This window comes from Lissotriton helveticus, chromosome 2_1 (assembly GCF_964261635.1).
Source record: "Lissotriton helveticus chromosome 2_1, aLisHel1.1, whole genome shotgun sequence".
NCBI lineage: Eukaryota > Metazoa > Chordata > Amphibia > Caudata > Salamandridae > Lissotriton > Lissotriton helveticus.
In genome coordinates, this window is record NC_136059.1 from 1,441,336,248 (window position 1) to 1,441,358,782 (window position 22,535).

Consider the following 22,535-nt stretch of genomic DNA (forward strand, 5'->3'; position numbering starts at 1 on the left):
CCACTAGAGATTGTTATACTTAACCCAGTTTTTAATTCACATACTCCGCCATGAGTAAGGGTAGGGAATCTTCATTGGTCCTGAAGAAAAGCCATGGATCCCTCCTGGACCGGAAAGGAGTGGAACATGTCGACCTAATCTTCCAAACACTATAAACTAGATTGTCACACTTTGTAACATTGCCCGGACAATCTACACCTATCAGATTTTAATCCTGCCAAGGGAAACCCTGATTAAATATACCTCTGAGTACCCCTTAGGTATTTTTAAGACCACCCCTTTTTTTCACTATATTTATCACTAGAATCCCCACACACCCCCATGTATCATCACGGCTAAAACAAAAGTATCTACACTAAAGAGCCCTCTAGTGGGGCCCGTCGGGCATTGCAGCACTGACCACATGAGGAGCAAAAGCCCGATGATGAAGCATTTCCATATAGGAACTGCCACCCACTTTTGTTCATGCCTAAAATTGACCCCAGCCCTGAAAACTGTCCCTTTATCGCTGCCCGAGTCCTAGAAACTGCCCACTTCCCCTATAAACTACCCCACCCCCTCGCCATGAGGCACAAAACAATCTCCAGGCATGAAAACTATCCCTTCCCCCACCTGAGCCCTGAAACTGACTCCATGCCCTAAAAACTACCCTGACCCCGCCCTGAGCCACAAAAATGTACCCCATCCCTGAACACTACCCCGACCCCCCTCCCTGCCCGGAGCCCTAAAACCCGACCCTCTGCCCTATGAACAACCCAGACACCCCTGAGCCCTAAAAACTATCCTCACCCCAAAAAACTACAACTTCCCCCCAAAACCCATCCCCAGCCCCACTTACCTGACCGCATCCCCTCCTGATCCTTCCTCTTCCTGCTGGCCCATTCCAGCATTGACTCCGCGCACTGCTTTAACCATGCATATGCATGGTTAAGGCATATGCGTGGTTAAGGCAGCCGTGGTTGACTTGCGGGAAAATGGCATGAATGTCTTAGCCTGCGTTGTTAGGGCCTTTTTTTTTTTATTTGAAAGAGTTTTATATAGCGTTAACTAGACCTGAAGATATCTGGTGTCAGAGCGCTTTACATAGAATTAGTTTAATTACACATGGACACATTCATTTATGTTAGGCACAGGGAGATTAAGTGATTTGCCCAGAATCACAGGATGTTGAGCATCGTTGCCGAGACTCGGACCCGGTTCCCCAGCTTCGACGTCAACCGCTCTAGCCATAGGCTACATCCTCTTCCCACACTTTTCCCTGGGATCTCAGCCCAGTATACATAGCAAACCCCAATAAGGTTTTTGGAGAACAAGTAAGTACCTCAAACTTGGTCTGTTCCTCACCCACCCTCCACATTTGATCTTTGGTTCTGATTTATGGTTAATTAGCACTTTAAAATTGGCACTTTGCACCAGTTTTAAAGGTCTGAATATCTTAAGCTGTTTCATTCAAACAAAAGGTTCTGCCGCCAGACAGGTGCTTAGCTGCATGTTTTCTGTCACTATACATCTAGCGGACTTGTATTCGGTTCTGAGACTAACCTGTCAACCTTGCACTTTTAAACTTTGCTGCTTTTGCACCATTATTTAAACATAGCTCCATTGAGCTGACTCAGTGCGAATTTTACCAAGGCACCACACAGCAATTTCCTTGTGGTTGACTGCACCTAAAATGTATGCCATTCCTTCACAAGTACCTCTCTAATACTACAAATACCTTTTCGTTTCTTGAGAGAAGTTCAGCGATAAATGTATACAACTATATGATGTGCTGCTACTACATGCTTAGTTGATTTGCTCATGGCTTGAGATTAATATGTTAACCCTGCACTTGATATTGGGTTCTGTACCACCTTATAAGTGGGATGATTAGCGACAAAATGCATGTAAGTGTATTACATGTTGTCACTACATGCCTAGTTGACTTGCTCTTGGCTTCTGACCATTATGTCAATCTGGTATGTTATATCTGTGCTCTGCATTTCTACCAAAGGCCGCCCATTTGAAATTGTTTTCACTAAACGCAAGAAAATGCACAATGCACTTTAAATAAAGAATACTGTAGACTAGTTGTGTGCTTGATTGCTCTTTATAACCATGTGATTCACTGACAACAGTTTGATGATTATAATGTCCCCTACATCCTCGGCGTGATGCCTGTTAAAACACATGTAACAAATTATATGAAGCACTGTGTTTGCTGGGTTGTACAAATGTGTCTGTATAATTTGCAAGCATTTTAAATGTAATTTTAAGATATTTTAAATGTGACAGTTGTTGGTAACTTATCACATGGATGCTGCATAAAGATTTTAAAATTGGTAAGGGTTCTCGACGCGCCACAATCCGGTCTTTCTTGGAATTAGCTTATTAGGAATGCAGTCCAAAGTGGGTGGTAAAAATCATCTCAGGTTAAATATAGGTGTGAGACCAAAAACCAACAAGTGCTGCAAGGGAAAGTTGCAAAGAACTTTCAACAGAGTTAAAGAGGGCATAAAACTGTCACAAAGTAAACAGATGTGGTACATGCAGTCTGCCTGGAAGATTCAAACACAGCAGGAAGGTCGGTCTCCCTGGAGCGGAGATGCCTTTTGAGAGACCTTTACCTAGGGTCACTCTTTTCCTGCAGGTGGCATCCCGGGGGAGCATGAGTGTGTGTGATAGGACACGAAAGGTGGGAACTATGCCTGGGCAGGTGAAAGCCAGAGGAAACTGAAGTGGAAGTCCATAGTGGTCTGGACGTGCAAATCAGTCATCCGACTTAGGTGTAGGGGTAAAAGACTAATTGAACCTTCTAATAGCTGGTTCCCTTTGAAGTTTTTCTCAGAATAGTTGGAACTGGGAAACCCCAGCTTTATCTGGTAAAACAAATATTCAGAGGTTTTAGGACAAAAAATGATCTTAGCTTATTCTCAAACTTTAAATGGCTAAGAAGCCTACTGGCTGAAGCAGGCACCAGCCTATTCACAGGGAGGCAGCTGTAGGAAGGAGCCTCCTGAGCGCTTATCTCAGAGTGTATGGCCACTCTGGTAGTTAGCGCCTAAGATGGACCTCCTCAGTCTGTAGCACAACGGCTACAGACTGAGGAAGACTCTCATAACCCTCCAGGGAGTGGAGCAGAGATAAGACCTCCATGAAGGCTAAGCCATTAGGCACAGCCACCTAGCAGGGTGCTGTCAGACTGGGGGAATGCGTCCTGGGCACCTTCTGGCTGAGCAGTTACAGTAATCCCCAGTGAGAAGCTGGCAAAACCATGGCTTTGAGCTAGGTCACCACAGGCTGAGGTGATTGCCAGGAAACAGAGCCTCCTCGCCTGCTCGGGGCAGGGTGGTGCCTCATCCACAAGTGTTTGCCAAGTTTTAAGACATCTACCAGTTAACTTGTCGGCTTCAAAATCACGTGTTGGCTAAAAATCACCAGTGGCTTTTCCTTTACAATAAGCGTTATCAGTGACATTTTATTCTCAAGGCTGATCCAGCCATTGGACAAGTGTGGGTTTGCAAACTCAGGGAAACATGTCACCAGCCAAGTAGGCCTAATTTAAATTTCGCACAGACCTAACGTTTACCATAGTGCATCAGTTCCTAGAGTAAATTCTGATTAGGTCTGATTTCCTTAGAATGTTACCATTCATGCAAAATGCACGCAAATGGAAAAAACTGTGATCATTTTATATTGATGTAAGAGCATGGAGTACCAGTAGTATTGTGTTTGGTCTAGTACAGAGAAGCAGTCACTCATGAGACACTGCAGAAAATCAGAGAAAACATTTACCTTATGAGGCGAGCTGTGTGACTATAAACAGAAAGTGTCTCTTGGGTGCCTTTTCCCATACCCTTATTCCTCTCCGCTCTCTTCCACGTCAGTGCCGACCAGTCTTGGACGTGTTTAGTGTTGTATCTTAGTGATGATGTCATGTACTTTGGTCTCTATGCTCACTGGATTCCAGAGTGTGGAATCCAGGGGGCAGTCCAGAGATGCACAGTTACTGAGAAGGTTGGTCCTTAAATGCCTCTGGGGTTGTTGTACTAAATAAACTACTATTTCTACTCTCAACCACTGTACTTCAAGTCATTTCAGTGGCCACGAGGATGGGATCCATTTGAAGAACACAATGAAGAAAAATTGACTTGGACTGAAACTGAAGATTTTCTTCACACAACCCCAGATTACGGCTGAACGTTTTATGAAAGTTTCAAGGTACCTAATGAATATTTATATTATACGTTTTTCTTTTTAAAACAAATAGAACCTTATTTTTGCGCTTAAATTGGAATTTACTTAAGAAAATCATTTGAATCTATTTTTGAAACTATTCTGGCATGTCAACATAGCGCGCAACATCGTGATTTTAATGCCAACTTAATTGCGAAAAATCGTTTTCTCCTCTGTCATATTAAGGATTACAACAGTTTTACAGCGTTACATACTTTAAAAGATGCCGCCATGTTAAGAATTACATCGGAGTAATACATCGGACTTACATCGTTAAATATTTTGAAAAATGCCGCCGTGTTGATTGCCACTACCTTCGCGTGCACTACAGTTTCTTTCCTGATCACCGTGTCACCGCGTTACTGCATCAGCACGCCTAACGCTCTAACGTTGATCAACTGCATCATCACGTTTGACGCTCTCACGTTAAACACGTACTGAAGCGGCCATCTTAGTTATCCATAGCAACCAATGCTATTTCACTCTTCGGATGTGAGCAACCAATGCTATTTCGCTCGTCGGATGTGATTTCCTCATAAACTCGGCAAGTTTACATTTCGGCAAATGTACAATTTGTTATTACTGAAATCATCACATGGCAAAAAATTTAACGCGCATTAGTAAACAAGACTATTTATTCATTCTATGTATACACAGTATTACCATGAGATGAACTTTGAGCATGAGATGAACTTTGAGCAACAGGTGTATACTTTATGAAATAAACTTCTGGTAACAATTATACAAGCAAACACCAACTATTGACAACGATGACTACATTATTTATTTTAGTTCATTTATTTATAATCTATCTCGACAACGGTGACTACATTATTTATTTTAGTTGATTATTTTATCATTTCATTCACAAAGTGGTGTTCTGATATTTACAATTTTATTTAATCAATATGGATGTTTCATCTTCTGTAGTTGCTCCTCCCAAGTTTTTACAATATCCAGGTCCTCCTTCTATGAATTGGGAGGATTGGTCAGAATCTTTTGAGACCTATTTAGAGGCGATAGGCGGTGATGTATTCTTACCATCAAGAAAACTAGCATTACTTAAGCACAATTTAGGTGTCGAAGGCAGAAAAGTTTTAAAAACTCTACCTGTAGTAAATCGTGTTGTTTCAACAGTTATTGATAATGATGGAACTAGTGAAACCAGTGAAACCAGCTCGAATGATACATCTATTGATGTATATTCTGATGCTTTAAAAGCGTTGGAAGAAAATTATGGGAAGAAAACGAGCATTGTAGTTGAAAGACACAAATTTTTCTCTAGAACACAATTGGCTGGTGAAAATGTGCAACAATATGTAGCATGTTTAAGAACCTTGGCCATCACATGTAAGTTCAAAGATTTACACGAAGAGATAATAAGAGATCAATTTATAAATAGAATTAAAAACATCAAAATTCAAGAACGTTTACTTGAGCTCAAGAATCCATCTTTACAGAAAACACTTGATACTGCTAGAAAAATGGAGAATACTTCCCATTATGTTAAAGAGTTAGGTTCTAAAGATGAATCTGGTAATGTTAATGCTTTAACTACGGGTTATAGAAAATCTGATTATAAAAGTGACAACAAAGAGGTTAAACCTAATTTTTCTAGAAATAAGTCTAGTTTTACCAAAAGAGTGTGTTTTAGGTGCGGTAGTCAAAAACACACTGCGGATTTCAATAAATGTCCTGCTAGCAAAGTTACATGCATTAAATGCAAAAAAAATGGTCATTTTGCCAAATGGTGTAGAACTGGTGATTACAGTAATTGGAAGCGTTCAGTAAATCTTGTGGAATCTCATGTTGACAGTGATGATGAAGAATGTGACGGCAATGATAATGATATTGAAGTAATGATGCTGCAGGATGATTTTGTTAATGATATTTCTGAAGATTATTGTCCACCTAAATGTGAAGTGCTAATAAATGAAGTGTACATGATGCTTTGGGCGGATTCATGTTCGCCGTACACTATCATTGATAAAAATATGTGGGAAAATGGAAACAAAGACACCTTAATAACCTCTGATGCACGACCTAAAGGTTATTGTGGCATCAAGTTACCTGTTTTAGGTTATTTTAATGCCAAGGTAACTTTCAAAGGTAGGTCTTGTTCAACTAAAGTTTATGTTGTCGAACAGGGACGTGCTTTATTAAGTTGGAAAGATCTTAAAAAGATGGGGTTAGTATTAAATCCTAATCATCCTGATCAGGTGGTTTTGGCTAATGATTATCTTGAACATGTATTATTAACTAATGAAGAATCATCTTCAAGATGGGAATCTGTTTTTCCCAAATTATTTAGCAAAGATTTAGGATGTTTAATCAAATTTGAACATAAAATCATTTTAAAAGCAGACAATATTCCATCTGTTCATAAGGTGAGGAATGTACCATTTGCCCTACGGAATCCTTTGAAGGAAGAATTAAATAGATTGTGTGATGCCAAAGTAATAGAACCTATTGAAGCTTCAGATTGGCTTAGTCCCATCGTTTTGGCTCGCAAAACCAATGGAAAAATTAGGATGTGTGTGGACCTGAGAGATTTGAATAAAAATATTTGGGTTGATAGATATCCTCTGCCACATATCAATGAAATGATTTCAAGTATTAAAGATGCCATGTATTTCTCATCAATTGATTTGTCAAATGCTTACCACCAAATCAAATTACATTCTGACTCTAGACATCTAACATCTTTCATTACACCTGAGGGTGCTTTTCAGTATCTCAGAATGCCATTTGGATTGGCATCTGCATCCTCAGTTTTCCAGAGAGTCATGTGCAGTATTTTGAAGAATGAATTAAATGTGAGAATATTTCAAGACGATATTCTTATTTGGGGGAAAGATTTACTTTCTCATGACCATGCAGTACACAGTGTGTTGCAGAAATTACAGGATGCTGGTCTGACTGTATGTGGTGAAAAATGCAAGTTTGGGGTGAAAGAAATTGATTATCTTGGTCATACCATTTCCAATGAAGGTGTTAAACCTAAGATGAAATTATTGGAAGCCATTGAAAAAGCGCCTCACCCCATTAATAAAGATCAGTTACGATCATTTTGGGACTTGCAGAATATTACTCTAAATTTGTCCCAAACTTTGCTGACAAAGTGTATAATTTAAGATTACTAATGAAAAAGGGTACTTCTTTTGCATGGTCAACCTTGTGTCAACAAGCTTTTGAGAACATCAAAAATGATATCACAAAAGCTGTAGCTCTAAAACCGTATGATCCTGATCATCCTTCTATAATTGTTGTGGACTCTAGTGCTTATGGTTTAGGTGCTGTTCTTATGCAAAAACACAATGGAGCTGAACGAATTATAGCATTTGCATCTCGCACACTTAAGGGTGCTGAACCTTCATATTCCGTAATTGAAAAGGAAGCGTTAGCATGTTGGTGGGGTGTAGACCATTTCAAGACTTTTCATCCTGATCAGGTGGTTTTGGCTAATGATTATCTTGAACATGTATTATTAACTAATGAAGAATCATCTTCAAGATGGGAATCTGTTTTTCCCAAATTATTTAGCAAAGATTTAGGATGTTTAATCAAATTTGAACATAAAATCATTTTAAAAGCAGACAATATTCCATCTGTTCATAAGGTGAGGAATGTACCATTTGCCCTACGGAATCCTTTGAAGGAAGAATTAAATAGATTGTGTGATGCCAAAGTAATAGAACCTATTGAAGCTTCAGATTGGCTTAGTCCCATCGTTTTGGCTCGCCAAACGAATGGAAAAATTAGGATGTGTGTGGACCTGAGAGATTTGAATAAAAATATTTGGGTTGATAGATATCCTCTGCCACATATCAATAAAATGATTTCAAGTATTAAAGATGCCATGTATTTCTCATCAATTGATTTGTCAAATGCTTACCACCAAATCAAATTACATTCTGACTCTAGACATCTAACATCTTTCATTACACCTGAGGGTGCTTTTCAGTATCTCAGAATGCCATTTGGATTGGCATCTGCATCCTCAGTTTTCCAGAGAGTCATGTGCAGTATTTTGAAGAATGAATTAAATGTGAGAATATTTCAAGACGATATTCTTATTTGGGGGAAAGATTTACTTTCTCATGACCATGCAGTACACAGTGTGTTGCAGAAATTACAGGATGCTGGTCTGACTGTATGTGGTGAAAAATGCAAGTTTGGGGTGAAAGAAATTGATTATCTTGGTCATACCATTTCCAATGAAGGTGTTAAACCTAAGATGAAATTATTGGAAGCCATTGAAAAAGCACCTCACCCCATTAATAAAGATCAGTTACGATCATTTTTGGGACTTGCAGAATATTACTCTAAATTTGTCCCAAACTTTGCTGACAAAGTGTATAATTTAAGATTACTAATGAAAAAGGGTACTTCTTTTGCATGGTCAACCTTGTGTCAACAAGCTTTTGAGAACATCAAAAATGATATCACAAAAGCTGTAGCTCTAAAACCGTATGATCCTGATCATCCTTCTATAATTGTTGTGGACTCTAGTGCTTATGGTTTAGGTGCTGTTCTTATGCAAAAACACAATGGAGCTGAACGAATTATAGCATTTGCATCTCGCACACTTAAGGGTGCTGAACCTTCATATTCCGTAATTGAAAAGGAAGCGTTAGCATGTTGGTGGGGTGTAGACCATTTCAAGACTTTTATTTGGGGAACTTCATTTGAATTAAGAACTGATCACCGACCTCTCATTGATATTTTTACCACTAAAGGTGCTTCAAGAGCCACACCTAGAATAGCAAAGTGGTTATATAGACTGCAGGATTATAATTTTCAAATAAACTATGTTCCTGGTCATAAAAATATAAATGCAGACTGTTTATCTCGCCTTCCTTTGCCTTATGTCAAGGATGATACAACTGACGATAATGATGAGTGGTTAATTGCCAGTATCGAAGAATCCTGTAATAATGCATTTAGTGAACAAGAATGGGTTCAAGCTGTAACCGATGACACCTTGCTACAGCAGATTATCAATAACTTACATGTTGGTGTTGATCTGTCATATCTGGACAAATCTATTTTGGCCGATTATAAGATGGTTTGGCCGGAATTATCTTTTTATGATGGCATTCTTAAAAGGGGTGACAGATTAGTTGTACCTGCAGTTTTGCGTGACAAATTATTGAATTTGTTACATGAAGGACACAGTGGAATGACTAGCATGAAAAGAAGAGCTAGGAATGATTTCTGGTGGGTTGGAATGGACAAAGACATAGACAGATGTGTTAGAAGTTGCCTAGCATGTATGTCTAGTGACAAATCTCACAAATCCCAAGAAACTACTATTTCTGCAACTTCTTTTCCTGAGAAGCCTTGGGACAAAGTTGCCATTGATATTTGTGGTCCATTTCATGTTAAGGGTATTGAAAATAAGTTTGCAATTGTCTTAATGGATTTTCATTCTAAATGGCCTGAAGTGGCTTTTGTAAGGGACATCAAGGCCTTCAATATTATTGAATTTTGCGAAGAAAATTTTCGTAGAGAGGGATATCCAAATGCCATTCAATCAGACAATGGTCCGCAATTTATAGCAGAGGAATTTTCCGCTTACCTTAACAAAGTTGGTGTAAAACACAATACTACCTCTGTATATAATCCAAGAGAAAATGGTTTGATAGAAAGATTCAACCGAGTGTTGAAGGAATGCATTCAACTTGCCAGCAACAATAATGATGACTGTAAAGATGCTGTTAAGGAGATGTTATGGTGTTATAGAAATACTCCCCATACAGCTACGGGAATATCTCCATTTTTCTTGTTAAAGGGGCGTGTGGCTGGATCCAAAGTCAAACCCATATGGATGTCTAGAAATATTCCAAAAGTGACTGACGGTAAGAACCTAGCAATTAGAGTTCGTCAATATCAAAAGAAATATGTTCAAAATCACAATTCTAAGATCAATTGTAGCAGCAAAGCATTTAAGATTGGTGATTGGGTACGCTCACAATTAATGGGAAATCGGAAACCTGGTTCCTCTAAATGGTCCAAACCAAAACAAATTATTCAAGTGACTGGTAATATTGTGAAATTAGATGATGGTAAGCAATGGAATGTAAGAAGCATTACAAGATGTAATGATCTTGAATGCAAACAAATGAGTGGTCTGGTTGACAATTCTCCAAAAACATCTGTTGAGAAAAGAGATTATGTACCCATTTCTGACAATTCTCCAAATACATCTATTGAGAAAAGAGATGATGTACCTATTTCTGTGTCTGTATCTACAAGGCCTAAGTGTAAACCAGTGTGGATGAAGGATTATATCTGTACATGAATTGGAATTGTAACATTCTATATTTGTTGCTCTTTTAGTTTTTTATTTAGTTTATTATTTTATAGTTTGTTTTGTTGTTTTTTATAGAAAGGGAGATATGTTGTATCTTAGTAATGATGTCATGTACTTTGGTCTCTATGCTCACTGGATTCCAGAGTGTGGAATCCAGGGGGCAGTCCAGAGATGCACAGTTACTGAGAAGGTTGGTCCTTGAATGCCTCTGGGGTTGTTGTACTAAATAAACTACTATTTCTACTCTCAACCACTGTACATCAAGTCATTTCATTTAGCTCTGTCAAAGTGGAAGACGACTTGACAGTTCCACGTCCTTCCCGTAGTAGTACATTTATCTACAGTTTAGTGGTGACTGGAGTGTGACACTAACGGCCAGGCTGACGATAGCTACATAATGAAACCAACAATCTAGCCAAATGTGACACGCAAAGTGCTGAAGAGTTTGGGAGACATTGATTCCTGAATGGCTGTCAGCCCACATAATAAAAGACATCAATGACTTTGTAGCTGCAGACTATATGCCTATCCAGATTAGGGGTATTATACATATTTCGACGAAGAGGGGATATCTCTAGTGGAATGTCAAGAGGATTTACACATTTTTGGATGTGAACATCAAGGAGCGATACAAGGAACTGCTGTTATTCACGCACAGGATGACCTATCTGTGCCATGGAATTGGGTATAGAGACGTTTAAGGGAGGATTTATTTATCATATTTGTGCTACTCTGGCACTTTTTTGAAAAAAGGAAAGACTATTTCTGAAACATTTCTTTATAAGAATGAAGATCAAGTTATAATATTCTGTCCAAAATGCAGATCAAAAGCTATATTCAGAAATTTTATTTTTTGAGAAAAACACTTATTTCTAACCTAAGAATGCATTTTAGGGCAACAAATGACCGGGAAAAAAAAAAGTTACCTGAAGGCAGAATTTGGTCTCGCTCTTTTAACGTAATCCATGGCCTCTGAGGAAGCTGTTCTGGGTGAACTAAAACAGACAAATAGCTTTATATTAGAAGAAAACATGGGTTAAAAACGTAGACACTAAAGCTACACATTCAACGTATGTATTTAGGCGTAACTACTGTATAAACCGCAGTTTATGGAAGCATCTCTGGAGTCATAATGTTACTGCACACAGTAGAGAAAACACATGTGCGAACACAGATTAGCATCACAGACATATATGCTATTTGCTTCTCAAAAACTAAGATTATAAAGACCAATATTTCAGAGACACTAAGTAACCTTTAACCATGCACAATGCTTGACAAGTGTGTCAACTGAGGTTCATGGTGTCACCCTGCGAAGCTCACCAACAGAGAGGTTACCCATAACAGCAGCAATTTATCAGCAGATCTAATCCTTGACAAAAAAAATGAAAATATCTGGTAACATTTCTTTGAGGGAAATTACGTAAAATCTGGGTGACATACAGAGAAAAAGACATTTTTGTTTCAAAAATTCATTTCCAAAAAGTGATACGAGCCAAGGGATTTATTTATTTTAGCCCTTAGCCGGCGGGATATGCTATGGCCCATAGAGGTAAGTAGATAGCCTGTGAGCCTCCAGAGCTGAAAAAACAGATTATGTCTCACCGAGTCACCGTTGCTAAATACATACTGAGAATTCTTCACATTTGCAACATATATTTTACACAAATGGCTTCTTTGACATAAAAAAAATCGGGTAATCCCACAATGAAATACAATTAGAAAAGCGCTAACCTGGAGTATACAACAATAACAGGTAACAAATAAATCATTAATTAATGCAATTATTACGAGTGTTAACTGAGAAACAATCCCTAAAAAACAAGCAAGGTACTTATTTTCTGTAACACTCTTTCTGGTGGATACTCCATCAGTTGTAGATTCTTCACCCACAGGATCCGGAGATTTTAGCACGCGAGTAGGTGATTTTGTGAGGCTCTGTGTCGGATCTGTCCTGCACCGAAAGTGATATCGGGCCACAATATACCCACCACCATACATCAGTCACTTTCTTTCCGATATCCGTCTGCGCCATCAAACACAGAGATTTCAACGATCAATTATGCGGATCTGTAAATTGAATCTTTTTAATATGGACTAAAGGTGTCCATTCCATAGGCGGGGAGGTGAGAGAATCTGTGAGGAATCTGCAGTAAGATTGAGTATCCACCAGAAAGAGAAATAACAAAGGAAAGTAACTTGTTCTTCTGATGGATACTTCCAACTGCACATTCCTTCCCTGAATAGATCCTACAGCAGCACCTCCCTAGGTGGGTCATTGGAATTGCTCAGACCAGAAAAAACCTTCAGGACTGAATAGGCAAAATGTGCCTTCCACTGGACCTGGCTTATCTAGGCAGTAGTGCTTTGTGAATGTGTGGACATGACTCCCATGTAGGAGATTGGTAGATTTCCAAGAGTGGCCCTACACATACCAGTGAAGAGGTGGCAGCCCTGGCTCTGGTGGAATGAGCCTGCAGGCCTTCTGGAGCATATTTCTTGACCAATCTATAGCAGATTTTTATACAAAGGACAATCCACATTGAGATGGTTGGTTTCTGTACTGCTCTATCCTTCTTTGTCCCAGAGAACCTATTGAAATGCCAATCGCCTAAGTGATGGCCCCTGGTGTGCTCAACATAGAAGCTCAGAGCTCTTCGGGTCTAAGTAATGGAGTCTTTCTTGCTCCTTGGAAGACTGAGGAGGGGCAAAGAACTCTGGCGGAGTAATAAACTGCCCAATGTGGAAGGGCGTGGTAACTTTCAGGAGGAATGTGACCTTAGTCTTGGGAAAGGAAGCAGTGTTTGGCTGCTGGAGAGTACCAGTGGCTCACTCATACGATGAGCAGATGTGATTGCTATGAGGAAAACTGTCTTCAGGGGTAGTCCGTTTAAAGTACAACTGTGCATTGACTCAAATGGAGTGCGGAGGCAGGGGGCAGAGGTCAGGGAAGGGGCTCAGGGGATTGGGTATCTTGTTGCCTCTGGGGACCTGGACTCTGTTGGCCTAATCGCCGACCTCTACCTAGAAAAGAATGGGAGGTCTGTTGTTACGATGGCAAAGTCTGTTGCAGCCTCTGCAGTATCCCTCGTCCAAAGTCTCGAATAGGTCGAAATTGTTGGCGGTTAAATGCCATACAGTTGGGGCAAGGCCAAGTGTGTACACTGTTGATTTGAGGTCTTTGAAGTGCTCTAAGACGTGGTCTACCTCGTCTCCGAAAAGACTGGTGTGATCAAGTGGCACGTCCATGAGAGATTGTTGGACATCACTAGAGCAAGGTCACTGACATATTGTCAGTGAAATTGCCCTCCCGCCCTCGTAGATCCGCCATTAAGTGAGGTCTTCCCCCAAGCCCCTGCAGTCCCGAGTGTTGGTGTTCGAAGCCCTCCTCCACCCACAGGTTTCACTTGCGCCTCATCCCAGACGGTCAAGTGGACCTCTGTCTCCATTCTCTCGCTCCGCTTTTTCTCTCTTGTTTCACTAGTTTTTTCCTCTCACTTCTATACCTCCCCCCCTTCACTCTCCTTCAGGGTCTTTCCTCCATTTTCTTTCTTTTTCCCCTCGTTTCAAGCTCCCCCTTTACTCTCCTTCTGGGTCTTTCCTCTGTTTTTCACTCGTTTTTTACCCTCATCTCAATCTCCCCCTTTCACTCTCCTTCTGTGTCCTCTGTGTCTTTCCTGCACTTTTACTGCCTTATTTGCACTTTTCTCTCTCTTTTTGCCTTTTTCCTTTTGTCTTTTTCAGCCCGTTTTTCCCACCGCTGCTGCCCCCGCGGCCCCTCCCTCCCAGCATGACCAGTGCGACCGGCCCAATCCAGATCCCCTACATGCTCCCAGCTGTCCAGCCCTCCCCGATCCCTACTTAATAGCAGTCCCTGTGAAGCCGCACAGCGCCCGCATCGCCGGCACGCCAAAGGCAAGCATGTCTGCGCCTGTCCGTGACCCGACTGCGACCAGCGCCAGGAACCCACGTTCTCAATCCAGGCTTCAACAACAACTGCAAGCTAGCATCACCAGCCGACACCCACAGACCCTTCAGCTGTTACCGCTGCCGGCACACCTGCAGCACTGCCAAGACCACGGACCCAGTGCAACCAGCCCACAAGAACACAACCGAACCGAAGACCCTGCAATGCATCCTCCTCAACGTCTGATCCATCCACAAGCACGCCACAGAAATCTGGGACCTCCTTGACAGTACCACCCTGGACGTAGCATTTTTTACCGAATCCTGGACCAACACGACCTCTGGACTGGACATCGCCATCGCCATTTCCCAAGGATACAAGATCTCCATGAAGGACCACCCCAACCGCCAGGGATGAGGATTCGCCATCGTCCACAAATCCACCCTCCGCCTGAGCACACTCCCCGACGAGCCCACAGACCTGATGGAACACCTTCACTTCAAGATACAAGACAGCCCTACCTCCACCCTCTAAGGAACCCTCATCTACCGACCCCCTGGACCACGCGGCCTTTTCGCCAACTTCATCATGGACATCATCTCCCCGCATGCCATCGTGTCCACCAACTACACTCTACTGGGAGACCTCAACTTCCACCTCGACAACCAACTGGACCCCAGCACCACATCCCTCCTGGACAACCTCCACAACATTGGACTCGCCACATCGTGACCGAACCCACGCACTCAGCAGGACACACCCTCGACTCCCTCTTAACATCAGGAAACTCCATCACCTTCAGACACACCACCGAACTCCCATGGACTGACCATCGATGTGTCCACTTCACCTTCAGAACACCCACCATCCACAGACACCAGCACCTGCTCCCACGAAGAAACTGGACCAGAATCACAGACGACCAGCGAACCTCATCACTCAGCAACTCCACCCCAACCATCGTGGAAAACGACGACCCCAACACCGCAGCCCGAACCCTTCATAGATGGATCTCCGACAGCGCCAACACCATAGCCCCCCTCGAAGTAAACAACAACACCCACGCTAAGAAAGCTAGATGGTTCACTACCGAATTTCGAGAGTCCAGGCTTGCCGCCGCCTTGAAAAGGCCTGGAGGAACATCAAATCCACACAAGCCCACAACAACTTCAGAGCTGCCACCAATGCCCACCACCAACTCATCAGAAAAACAAGGAAAAAAGCGATTAAAGACCGAATATCCACTCATGCACAAAACAGCAAAGAACTCTTCAACATCATCAAGGAGTTCGCCCAACCCACCAGCGGGTCCACTGACCTCCCTCCCTCACAAGACCTCTGTGACAAACTGAGCACCTTTTTCCACCACAAAATTAAGAGCATCTACTACAACTCTGACAAAGACAACCAACACACGGAACTCTCACCAACCACCCCCGACACCCTAAAGCCAGAGATCGACAACGGGACAGGCCTTCACCTTAAGACACACTGAAGAAGATGGAGTCAATCCACTCCGGGGCCCCCACGGACCCATACGGACCCCTGCCCCCACCACATTTTCAACAGAGCCGCCGACAACATCGCACCCTTGCTCTGCCACACCATCAACCGCTCACTGGCAACCGCCTTGTTCCCTGACGACTGGAAACACGCTGAGATCAACCCTCTCCTGAAGAAACCCTCGGCGGACCCCACCGACCTCAAAAACTACAGACCCCTCTCTCTGCTCCCATTCCCAGCGAAAGTCACTTAGGAAGCCATCAACAGCAAACTCGCCACATTCATCGAAGAGCACAACATCCTCGACTCCTCCCAATCCGGCTTCAGAAAAAAACACAGAATGGAAACCGCCCTCCTCGCCGCAACAGACGACATCTGTACCTTACTGGACAAAGGAGAAACAGCAGTCCTCATCCTCATCGACCTCTCAGCGGCATTCGACACAGTCTCTCAGCGCACCCTAATACTCAGACTTCAAGACGCAGGGATCTAAGACAAGGCCCTCGACTGGATCCATTCCTTCCTCTCCAGCAGAACGCAGCGGGTCAGATTCTCCCTTTCCTCTCGGACCCTACACCTACCACCTGCGGAGTCCCCCAGGGGTCCTCCCTCAGCCCTACGCTATTCAATGTCTACATGGCTCTGTTCGCCCCCATCGCCAAAACCTACGGACGCAACATTGTGTCATACGCAGACGACACCCAACTCATCCTCTCCCTATCCAATGAACCCAACACCGCCAGACACAACTTTCGAGAAGGCATGGAAGCCTTCGCCAAATGGATGAAAAACAGCTGTCTACAACTAAACACCAACAAAACGGAATTACTCATTATGGGCCCAAAGGCGGACACCTGGAACGACACCTGGTGGCCCCCCGCTTTCGGAATCCCACCCATCGCCTCGGAACACGCACGCATTCTGGGAATCATCCTTGACTCGGAGCTCAAAATGGACCACCAGATCAACTCCGTCTCGTCGTCCTGCTTCCACACCCTCTGCCTCCTACGTCAGACCTTCAAATGGATCCCCCTCTAACACAGGAAGTCTGTCACTCATGCCCTGGTCACCAGCAGGCTAGACTACAGCAATGCACTCTATGCTGGAATAAACAAAAACCTCACCCGCAAGCTACAGAACATCCAAAACGCCTCCGCAAGACTGGTCCTTAACCTGCCAAGAAGCTGCCACATCTCCCAGCACCTGCACACACTCCACTGGCTCCCCATCGAAGCTAGTCACCTTCAAGATGCTAACCCACACTCACAAGGCCCTCCACGACAGCGGACCAGCATACCTGAACAGCCGACTTAAATTCCACGCACCCCAAAGGACCCTACGATCAGCCAAGCTCTCCTACGCCGTGGTCCCCGCACCAGAAAGACCAGATCGGGAGGCCGCGTCTTCTCCCTCAGCGAGGCCAGAGCCTGGAACGACCTTCCGCTCCACCTCAGACAGACAACATCACTCCCCATCTTTGCAAGAAACCTCAAAACCTGGCTCTTCGACAGACCTCCTCCTGATGGACTGTAACCTGCGACCCCCCACCAGCGCCTTGAGACCCTTACGAGTGAGTAGTGGTGCTTAACAAACACCTGATTGATTAATTGACTAGGGAAGCCTGTGAACCTTATTCATGCATGGCGTCTAAGCACCACACTGGTAATAACTGCCCTACCCAGACAGTGAGAGGTGTCAAGGCCCAACCAAAATGGCCATTCAGAATTATTTCTTGAAGATTGGAATGAAGGTCATCTGGGACTGCAGGCAAGATATTGTTAAACAAGCCCCACGACATATCCCAAAAGCAACCAGAATTAACAGATCTGAGGGAAAAGGCTGGCAAAGAATATCCATTCACCAAATTAGTCCACACATTTCGACTCTGTGTGGTGGAGTGGTCAAAAACACAGTTGGGTACAGCTGATTGGTGGAAGCCTGAACCATGCAGCTCTCTGGTGTTGGGCGCTGCAGGAGGAAAGGTGGGTCCCTGGGAGATAGCCTGTATCATCAGACTATTTGTCTGCTAAGAGGAGGGTAAGATCGTAGTTTCAGCCCAGGTGCTCAAAAGAGTGTCTGGGAGGGCCTCATTAAAGGAAAGGAGTGCTTTCGAAGAGGTCTACCCTGGCTTCAGAACCTCACTAAGTACATTTGCTTTAACCTCCACTACGGGAAGCTGGAACTAAAGAACATCTGCCACTTTTCTGATCACTGGGGAGAGGAGTTGGCCTAATGGTTAGGGTGATCGACTTCGAATCTGGGGAACCGGGTTCGAGTTTCAGCAATGACGCTGAACAACCTGTGATTCTGGGCAAATCACGTAATCTCCCAGTGCCTCACAAAAATGAATGTGTCCTCATGTAACACATCTGCTGCTATGTAAAGCGCTCCGATGCCCAATACCTTTGGTTCAGGTTTGCACTATATAAAACTCCGTAAAATAAATGTTTTAAAAACCCTAGTGAACGAGGCAGAATTCTCTGCTGAGAACCCAGTTTGAGAATTGAGGGCAGTGCCAGGTGAAGTGTTGAGGCCACTGGCCTCATGGAGGACTAGAAAAAGGAGTTCATCATCATACATTTGCGATATATCATCTCTAACATCGTCTTCATGTGGCTCTGGACAGGAAAATCGGTGAGCTAGAGAAAGTGTGTCAGAATCAGAAAAGGGTCGCACAAGAGGTGGAGGGGGGCAAGACTTTACTCGTGGTTGCAGCAGATTTGCGGACTAGTTTGAAAGGACTATGGGCGCTTCCTCTCGCATCGTTGCAGCCGGCGTCGATACATGGGAAACCAACATCATTTTCAGTGTTGTATGTAGAATCAGAAAGGGTGTCAGTCCCAGAGTCGGGCACACCCCAGAGTGAGGCTGAGGGGCACAGTCAGAGACGGATCTGCCGGCAGTAACCAGACTGAAGGTCTCCATGGATCCATGGGCCCAAGGAACACCAAAGGGCCCCAGAAGGGTACCAAACATATGCACCACAGCTTCCTTGAAAGCTAGAATCTGCTGTGGTGATGCCAATGAACCAAGGAACTCAGGATTGATCAGGACTAGAGAGAGAATTGGATCCATGGTTGGCAATAGGGACAGAGAATTTGAGGTACCCCAACAATTATGTGATTCAAGGGGAGTCAAGTTTGGACCTCAGGTTTTTTTTTATTTTGAACTTACCTGAGGATTTAGAGTGGGATGACTAGCTCTCTTCAGAAAGGCCATGGGACCAGGAATGCGTCTTCATCCTCAACTGTAACTGTAACTGGGCCTTCTGGGCATCCTAAGGTGCTCAGCAATGTAGAGTTTGACCTTATGGACCCTGAGGGCCTTCAGAATCATCCGAGTGCATTTGTTGCATGACAGAGTTATGTGAGGACCAATGACACCAGAGACCGACCTAGTTAGGGTTTGTTACTAGCATCTGTTAGTGGGAATCCTCACACAGTTTGAAGCCTTTTGTCTGAAGGAGAGTGTTGGTGGGGGAGACAGCATGGGGGACATGTACCCTGCCAACTGGAATCTTTTTGGAATAGTTTTCTGTTAGGTGACAGATCGAGGAAGTGAGCTTTGGATCAGAATCAGAAGGCGCAGAAGGAAAGGAAAATGTGTGTGTGTCGTTATACTGTGGCCCCTAAGTCAACACCGTGGCTAGACCGTTTAGAGGCCGAGCCGCATAACGGCATCTCCAGGCACAAGGGAACTGCTGAGAAAAAAACCTCCTGAGCCAGTCTGGTGCTTGGGAATATTCACAAGGTGAGGAATCAGCGGTTAAAAGTATACATAAGAAATTTTAGATAGAGGCTTCTAAAATTCTGTGGTAGATGCTACTGATTTCTCAAGATGAATCCCAAGATCCCATACCTGTTCCTCTTGCTAGCTGCTGAGAACTCAGCCTGCCTTTTGCCAACATGCCAAGTTCATTGGTGTGATGCTCTTCAGTCCATCCTAGTATACCCTACCATACGATGTTTCTCTCCTGAGCAACTAATATCTGGGTTTTTTACACTGTCATAGTGAGTAATAACATTTACACTCAATTTCCTACATTGCAAGTATGAGTAAATGTGTGACTAGACATTCTTACATTTACAAATAAGAATACAAGATTAATATAGAATAAGGAAAACCAGCCATGTTTGTAGAAGGGAATATAACTTGTGAAGCAAACATTTCTAAAGTAACAAGTAAGCAGCTTATAAATTGGTCAAGCTAGGGGCTGAATAAATACGCATAACAGGTCTGCTGAACAAAAAGCATCAGTGCTTGTTTTCAATTTTATTTGGCTTTTGGGCAGGAATACTGTGAACACCACTAATTGTCAATGCATTGGTAGTAACTACTTTATGTGAGCAAATCTTGAGCAGTGCTGTCATATCATTAGCATCTAGTAATACAATCACTCATCAAAAACGTTCATAGCCTGAAGATTAGTAAAATAGAACTATAACTTGCTATTCGAAGACCATGGTTCTACATTTTTTTATTTTACAGAGTTTTATATAGTGCAAACTTGACCCGAAGGTATCGGGTATCAGAGCGCTTTACATAGAACCATTTGCGTTACATGAGGACACATTGATTTTTTATTTGTTTTATAGTTAGGCATGGGGAGATTAAGTGATTAGCCAGAATCCCAGGATATTCAGCGCCATTGCCAAGACTCGAACCCTGTTCCCCAGATTCGAGGTGGACTGCCCTACCCGTTAGGCCAACTCCTCTCCCCAAGAATTCTAAAGAATTATAGCAAGATTATGTAAAACTAGCACTGTTTATTTTCAAAATCCATAAATGTGTAGAAAAAAGCAAACTGAAATATGTAGGGTCTCAGTTTCCCCATACGTGCTGCAGCTACAATTCGACATGATGAAAATATGTCAATAAAAAAAAACACAACCAGAAGAGCAATTGAATTGGATTGATTATTTACATCAAAAATAAATTAGAAATACAATACTTTAGTACTCTTGGTGAATACTTCCGAGTGCAAAGTATACCAGGTGGTTTATGTTCAAGTTTAAAGCCTACCTTTAGAATTTAGAATATATCATAAGAAATGTTTTAATAAACTGTATAAAAAACAAATCACTGTATTTAGTACTATTATCCATAGATGAATTAGCAAAACTCGCACTGAACTTGCTGATGAAATCAAATCTCTGAAAAATACTTTATAGAAGTAACTGGGTGATTCAAAATGGGATAAAATCCTCACACATATCAAAATGAGACTGGATAACCATAAATATGATGACGAACAAAGAAATAATCATAAATACAGTTGTGACAATTTGACTCCTTAAACAATGAAGTATACAGTTGGTCAGACAGATATTACTTGGAGAACATTAGGTTAAAGAAGACAACCTATAAGCATGATACTATCTCCTGTGAATTGTTATGATGAGAATTGGTCACTGAACAACCCAAGACCTTCTGGTGTAAAAAAGATTATAACATCTTATCAGTAATTGTTTTCTTTTTTTAGAGGAAAATCAAACAAAAACAACAAGGAAGGGAGAAGAATAAAAGATTTGAGGTTTAAGAAGACCTTATAGCAAACGTGTTATCACACATTTTATCAACATCAGAGTAAAGAGCTTGGAAGAGATCTTTTCAACTCCAATGATTTAACATCAAGGAGTTTTTGTTAAACTCATCAGGAAGATTAAAATTCAACTATTCTTCTCAAAAACCGCTCTACTTTGGGTAACAGCAAAAAAAGTGAATGGATTTGGTAATAGGAGTGAAAACAAATAATGTATGTCACTACATGTACAGCAAACCATAAAAAATGTAGGGTTAAGTGAGAAATTAATTGTCAGAGAAGCTGAGAAAGGTGGCACCACTCTCCTAATGCACAGGGAATACTACGAACATAAGGTTACTCAACATTTATCGGATGAAACCACTTACACAAAATTGGAATATGATCCAACTCAAGACTACTCATTGATGACTACATAGGTCATTGGCACTGCTGAGGAAAATGGATGGCTCAAGAGTGACAATAAATAATTCTTATTAAAAGGCAATCAAAAAGTCATCTTTTACATGCCACTAATAATACACACAAGATCTATACTTTACACAGTTACTACTGGGACCTGATTTGATCATTCAAATTATTGCTATCTCTATTCACCCCTCCACAACAGGTAGTGAAACACAGAGTCATTTAATAAAGAAACAAAGGATGTTGTTGAAGAAATTAAATAATTATGAAAATGATAATGAATGGTTAAAGTGTGCTATGTTTATAGTTTAACCACATCGCTGCTTGCTAGTTTCCCCTGCTGTGCTGGACAGCAACGTAAACGGGTGTGGTAATGACGAGCTCAGCTCGTCATGAGCACCTGAAAGGTACATGCCATGACGAGCTGAGCTCGTCATGAGCATGGAAGGGGTTAAATACAAATATTCCACAATAAGAAGGTGTGAAAGTAAGTGAATCAATCAGTTCTGTTAAGATCAGGTATACCTGGAAAGAATAAAACATTTATTGTAATATGCACAGAATAGGAATCTAGACAAGATTCACACAACAAACATATAGTTCTGTACTGTATTACTGAGCTGCACAGTTCCAATATAGTGCCC

The 22,535-nt window shown here is 42.3% G+C and overlaps 1 protein-coding gene across 2 annotated transcripts in view; it reads right to left on the reverse strand.

Moving 5' to 3' along the window:
- CNOT6L (CCR4-NOT transcription complex subunit 6 like) overlaps positions 1-22,535 on the reverse strand; it is a 931,406-nt gene that overhangs the window by 459,672 nt on the left and 449,199 nt on the right. For both annotated transcript variants that reach the window (XM_078676356.1, XM_078676357.1), the window contains one exon: positions 11,458-11,526. In XM_078676356.1, coding sequence (XP_078532482.1) covers positions 11,458-11,526 — 69 coding nt within the window. The remainder of the gene's footprint in view (positions 1-11,457; positions 11,527-22,535) is intronic.